Here is a 6,752-nt window from a genome sequence, read left to right as displayed (position 1 = left end):
AGCGAGACTGTCTCAAAAAAAAAAAAAAAAAAAAAAAAAAAAAAAAAAATCCAAAATCCTTGGTCTGTAATTTATTTAACTCCCAAGCTTATATACATCAAAGCAACTCTGACTGTAGGTCCTGATACCTTTCCAGTAATGATTTGCATAAATCAGCATGTAAACACAGCATAAGTTTTAGGAGTGAGTTTGAGGACACTGCTGGTAGTGGGAAGGGAGCCACCATCCTCATCGCTGACAAGTTACACTAATGGAATCAACCAATGCAAGAACAGTTCAGAAGCTGCGAAAAAACTGCACCAGCCAACTCTGATGTAAATCACAAGATAGCTGATCAAATCAGGCTCAGGCGTATATTCCAAATGAAGAGTACACAGGGAGGGTTTTCCATCCCAGTGGCTCCCCAGGGTATTTTTTCAGGGGTGGGTGGGGAAGAGAAGACCTTAGGAAATCAGAATGGAAGAATTGGGTAGAGTGATACCTAAGACAGAAATAGGAAAATGTAACCTTCTGAAATCCAGAGAACAAGAAAAAACAACAAACATAAAATAAAACTAGGAGGGCTACCAAAACCTTAAGTGTTTTACTCAAGGTTCCCAAGGAGTGGCAGAGCCAAGTCTTCTGGCTTTCGGTCCCACGTAAGTCCCATTCATTCTGCCTTGTCAGGGACCATAGAGCTGTCCCCCATAAATACATTTTCCAGAGAACTGAAGTTTACTTCTCTATAGCCACGCAAAACTCCTTTGTTTTTTTCTGAGACAGAGTCTCACTCTGTCGCCCAGGCTGGAGTGCAGTGGTGCGATCTCGACTCACTGCAACCCCCGCCTCTCGGGTTCACACCATTCTCTTGTCTCAGTCTCCCCAGTAGCTGGGACTACAGGCACATGCCACCATACCGGCTAATTTCTGTATTTTTAGTAGAGACGGGGTTTCACGTGTTAGCCAGGATGGTCTCAATCTCCTGACCTCGTGATCTGTCCGCCTCGGCCTCCCAGAGTGCTGGGATTACAGGCATGAGCCACTGCACCTGGCCCAAAACTCCTTTTAAAATAGCCACCAAAGATTTGTTTCCTTAGTTAGAAAATGCCTAACATAATCTAGCCTTTTCTTAATAACTTAGTGCTATTATTAAAACTAAAAATGCCACCTTAGATTTTTACAGCATTTAGCAACTAGATAATTTGCCACTTACAACAACTAAGTCAGTCACAAAACACAAAGACTATCCTTCCCATTTTATAGATGAAAAAATTCAGATTCAGGCCGGGCGCAGTGGCTCACACCTGTAATCCCAGCACTTTGGGAGGCCGAGGCAGGTGGATCACCTGAGGTCAGGAGTCCAAGACCAGCCTAACCAACGTGGTAAAACCCTATCTTTACTAAAAATGCAAAAAATTAGCCAGGCAGGGTGGAACGTGCCTATAATCCCAGCTACTCCGGAGGCTGAGGCAGGAGAACCGCTTGAACTCAGGAGGCAGGGTTTGCAGTGAGCTGAGATCATGCCACTGCACTCCAGCCTGGGCGACAAAGCAAGACTATGTCTCAAAATAAATAAATAAATAAGATTCAGACAGATTAAGTCAACCCAGATTCACAAACTGGCAGAGGTGGGACTAGAATCTAGGTCTCCTTGGTCCAAATTTCCCCCCTCTGCCTCCCAGCTTTCCTACATTTGTTCCTGTAATGAGTTTTAGGTTAGCAGGTTTTCCAGCTTCTCTCTGAAACTGGTCTCCATTTTTCACTAGTCAGCTGATGAGCACCTCAAATCTTCTAACTCATTTAGCAAACACTTCTCTGTGTGCTGGCCTGGAATGTTCTCTCCATTTCCTCCAGTCTATCAAAATGAGCTCCCTAGCACCCAGAACTCAAGTTACTATGATTTGCTACTCAGAAATCTTTTCTTATTCAATTACATTTCTTCATAGAGTCTTTCAACAAGCACTTAAGTGCCTAACTATGTGGCAGATGCTGGGCTCATCATAGAGGATATAAGGACAAAAAAATCTGACACCCACCCTCAAGGGAAAGGCTGGCAAAGGCAGACTTCTCAATTAGAAGGAAGACACTATATTAGTTTTACCTGCCTACCAACGAAGGAGAGCGAACATCCCATTAAAGCGAATAAATACCTAATAGTAAATGAACAAATTAGGTTTTTATTGTAATATAATAAAAAATAAACATCTGGTCTCGAGCCCAGTTTCTGGCCCAGAGCTCCGAAAACCCTTCTAATTTCCCTAGCATAGGGGCGCTAGGTTCATCTTTTTTTCCTAATATTTCGTCTTTAACCCCAGTACCTGACACAGAGGTCTTATCCCTTGGAATTTCCTGGCTAAGGAAGCATTTTTCTTTTTTGTTTTTCTCTAATGAGGTGACTCTTGGAGCTGGTCACCAGAAAGACCATGCCATGATTAGAAGCTTGGAACTCCCAGTCCCATCCTCCATCCTACAGGAAGGGGAGAGGGGCTGGAGATTGAGTTCATCATTGATCATGCCTATGTGATGAAGTCTCCATAAAAAGCCAAGAACTAGCTGGGTGCGGTGGCTCATGCCTGTAATCCCAGCACTCTGGGAGGCCGAGGCGAGTGGATCACCTGAGGATGGGAGTTCAAGACCAGCCTGACCAACATGGAGAAACCCTGTCTCTACTAAAAATATAAAATTAGCCAGGCAAGGTGGTACATGCCTGTAATCCCAGCTACTCGGGAGGCTGAGGCAGGAGAATCACTTGAACTCGGGAGGCGGAGGTTGCGGTGAGCCGAGATCGCACCACTGCACTCCAGCCTGGGCAACAAGAGCGAGACTGTCTCAAAAAAAAAAAAAAAAAAAAAGAAAAAGAAAAAAACAAATCCCAGAACTGCAGGGTTTGAGGAGCTCCCAGGATAGCGAACATGTGGGGGGTCCTGGAGGGTGGCTCCCCTGGAGAGGGCATGGAAGCTCTGTGCCCTTCCACATATTATACTTTGTCCTACACATCTCTTCCATCTGGTTGTTCATCTGTATCTTCCATAACACCCTTTATGATAAATGGGTAAACATAAGTAAAGTGTTTCTCTAAGTTCTATGAGCCATCCTAGCAAACCCCAGGAGGGGGTCAAGGAAGCCCCAATTTTATAGCCTGTCACTCAGAAGCATAGGTCACAACCTGGGACTTGTGACTGGTGTCTGAAGTTGGATTGTCTTATGGGACTGAACCTTAACCCGCGGTATCTGACTCTAACTCCAGGGAGACAGTGTCAGGACTGAGTTGAATTACAGGATACCCAGTTGGTGTCCCCTGGAGAATTGTTTGGTGTGGCAAAACCCTACACATTTGGTGTCAGAGGTGAAGTATTGACAGTCTTAAGTAAGTAGGAAAAACAGTTTGTTTTTTCCTGTCTCTTACAGTTACACTTGTGGTAGAAGTGGAACACTCAATTATTAAGGTTCCACAGAATAGTGGCAGATTGAGAAATAAATCAACTGAATTCTGGACTGATAAATATAACTTTCAAATCAATGAGGAAAAAATGAAATAAAATTTTGATTAATGTAGTAAATTACAACAAAGAAAAAAGCTTTGGCAAATGAAACAAAATCAGGCAGAAAAAAGTTCAAATATGTCATTAATCTCATTAAATGTAAGTAGATTGAATACAGAACTCTAAAACAATTAAAAACTCCAATAATAGGCCAGGCGCTGTGGCTCACGCCTGTAATCCCAGCACTTCGGAAGGCTGAGGCAGCTGGATCACTTGAGGTCAGGAGTTCAAGACCAGCCTGGCCAACATGGTAAAACCACATCTCTACTAAAAATAAAAAAATTAGCTGGGCATGGTGGTGCGCACCTGTAATCCCAGCTACTCAGGAGGCTAGGCAGGAGAATTGCTTGAACCCGGGAGGCAGAGGTTGCAGTGAGCCGAGATCGCATCACTGCACTCCAGCCTGGACAACAGAGTGCGACTCCACTTCAAAAAAAAAAAAAAAATCAGAATAATCTGGGGAAAATGAAGAGGATAAACATTGGAAGGGGTAACTCAAAGGGGAACTTCTTAGATGCTGGTAATGTTCTATTCCTTGACCTGGATAGCAGTTATACAGATGTTTTTGTTTTCTGGTAATTAATTGAGCTATAAATCTACATTATTTTGTGTACTTTTCTATCTGTATGTGTCACTCAGGCTGAAGTGCAGTGGTGCAATTTCACCTCACTGCAACCTCCACCTCCCAGGCTCAAGTGATCCTCCTGTGTCAGCCTTCCAAGTAGCTGGGATCACAGGCGTGAGTCACCACTCCTGGCTACCCTTTGCATTTTTTGTAGAGACAGGGTCTACTTATGTTGCCCAGGCTGGTCTCAAACTCCTGGGCTCAAGCGATCCACTTGCCTTGGCCTTCCAAAGTGCTGGGTTTACAGGTGTGAGCCACCGCCCCCAACTTGTATGTTCTACTTTAATTAAAAAAAGAAAAAAGAAAAAAAAAACAAAGTTTACTGGATTTGTCCATACTTATTTATAGGTGATCTCATCTATCTAGAGAAATACAAGAGTTAACCAACAAAGTCCCATATTTCATCAAATCTAAAACATCAATTATAAGACACATCAGTATTTTATACCTCACCAGGAATTTTTAAATGTTTAAAATGTTTACAATTTTAAACTGTTACAATTAACTACAAGTTGTCATCAATTAATAATGATTTCAGGAGCATTCAAATGTGTACCTCAGACCAACGAAATGCAGTATCCTAACATACACATCCATAAGCAAAACACTTAAAACCGAGCAGGGAGATGGATACAGAATATGAACAGGCAAATTACAGAAGAGGAAATAACACGGCTAAGGAGCACGTGAAGAAACGACAACCCTCACCAGGAATCACGAAATGCAACAGAAAACAAGAAGATGCCACTGTCCACTGAGACTGGAAAGCTTTCAAAATTTTTTTATATAACATACTTGGTGAAGATGAGTGGAAATACATACTGATGTCACCGCTAGTCAAGACATAAATGTGTGCCCACTTTTAAGGGGCAAGTTGGCAGTATCTGTTTAAATGCGCATACTGTATCACCTAACAATTCCACTTCTTAGAATAACAAAAACTTATCTGAGGAAAAAAAAATATATATATATATATATAAAACGTATGTGTGTGTCTCTGTGTGTGTATATCTCTCTATCATTATAAATAAACTTTTTTTTAAAGTAGGGTTCTAACTTCCAGCTCTATGGGAATTTGCCTTGGGTAGCCCAAACACTATGATGTAGCAAAAGGAAATGTTACTTTCCTCTACAGAATATTCCAGCCTCCAGCCTGAGGGAGCATCTTGGTTGCTATCTACTGATCCTACTTAAAGTTCATCTGTTGTGGGCTAGGTCCTAAATCCTGACTTTCCCCTCAGTGCAGTAACTGTTACAGCACAGATAATTGTAATGAATAAAATATCTTGCAACAAACACTTTAAGACACATACCGGCAAGAAGCTGCTTTGCCATGGAAGGTTGACTTGTTTCCTGTGGGCATGTGCCCTTTGCTGTGAGGGGCCTCCTCTCACCCTTTGGTGATATACTTGGCCATCTCTCTAAGGCCTTTTGGCTACCAACAGGAAATCTGCTCCGAATTTCACTGAAACATTTTTTCACCTTTTTTGGTGATAGTTTCTTTTCCAGGAGAGATTCCAAAGCCTGCCACAAAAACAATCAATTATTCTCTTAGTTTATCTCAGAAAAGTATGACTTTTAATCACAAAATTGAAAATAAGGACTCCAGGGAAATGTGTTATTAAACGGCTATCTCTAACAGTTAATATAATCTTAATTTAAAAAACGTTATTATTTAGGATATCTAATTAATAACAATTTCTGCAAGTACTTTCAGATGTGTAGCTCACTAAAGCCAATAGCAAAGACATAATGAATATGACTACTTTTAAAGGCATCCAAATCTTAAAGGATCATCATTTTAGAAATTAACAATAGTCTTCAGAACATTATCCCATCTGCTTCAAAAGCATTTTAATCATCAACAAAAATCTCATAAACTCAAATAGTCTTTCAAGTGGACACACATACTGTATCTAACATACATTTTCATGAACTAAAGAATACTTAATAGGTCAATAAGAGTAGAAGATCTGTGTCTCACCTTCCTAAAAAGAGGCATATCCTCTAATAAGTTCCCACCCATTCATTACTGGGAAGTCAGGGCCCAGTCTCCACCTGGTCAGTACAGATTAAGGACAACCGAACACAGTCAGGAAGATTTAGTTCAGAGAATAGTAACATAGTAAGACAATACACCGTGAGATGGTGTAGGGCCACAACAGGAAAAATAACCCATTTCTTGCATTTTGAAAAGCAGGGGAGATAAACATTCTGTTGAAGAAACATTATGTTAAAGGTACTCTTATTCAAGCTCACAATGTAGGAGAGGGACTAGAGAGTCTCTTCAGATCCTTTCTAGGATTATGAAGATGTGTACTCTAAATGAAGTTATTTCGGCCAATAAACGTTTCTTATGGATATGTTAAAAAAGCATCACATGACTTGAGATGCGGCCTGAAATTCTAAGGTCTGCATTTGACAACAGCATTCCTCACAGCGAGCTCTATATACACAAATGCAACCAATGAAAATCACAATCATATTTGCTTGACAGTGGAACTGTGAAGGCAGAAGGGGCCTTACAGACCACCGAGAGCTGGTTAATGGTGGTAGAACCGGAGTGTCATTTAGTCTAGAATTCTCTCCACTATCCACCTTTCTTC

General features: G+C 41.3%; 1 protein-coding gene across 3 annotated transcripts in view; it reads right to left on the bottom strand.

Moving 5' to 3' along the window:
• The window catches only part of KIAA0753 (KIAA0753 ortholog), a 65,506-nt gene that overhangs the window by 39,874 nt on the left and 18,880 nt on the right, over positions 1–6,752 (bottom strand). For all 3 annotated transcript variants that reach the window (XM_011994648.1, XM_011994650.1, XM_011994649.1), the window contains one exon: positions 5,460–5,670. In XM_011994648.1, coding sequence (XP_011850038.1) covers positions 5,460–5,670 — 211 coding nt within the window. The remainder of the gene's footprint in view (positions 1–5,459; positions 5,671–6,752) is intronic.

Source organism: Mandrillus leucophaeus, unplaced genomic scaffold, assembly GCF_000951045.1.
Source record: "Mandrillus leucophaeus isolate KB7577 unplaced genomic scaffold, Mleu.le_1.0 Scaffold46, whole genome shotgun sequence".
Classification (NCBI taxonomy): domain Eukaryota; kingdom Metazoa; phylum Chordata; class Mammalia; order Primates; family Cercopithecidae; genus Mandrillus; species Mandrillus leucophaeus.
This window is presented reverse-complemented; position numbering and strand designations above follow the sequence as displayed.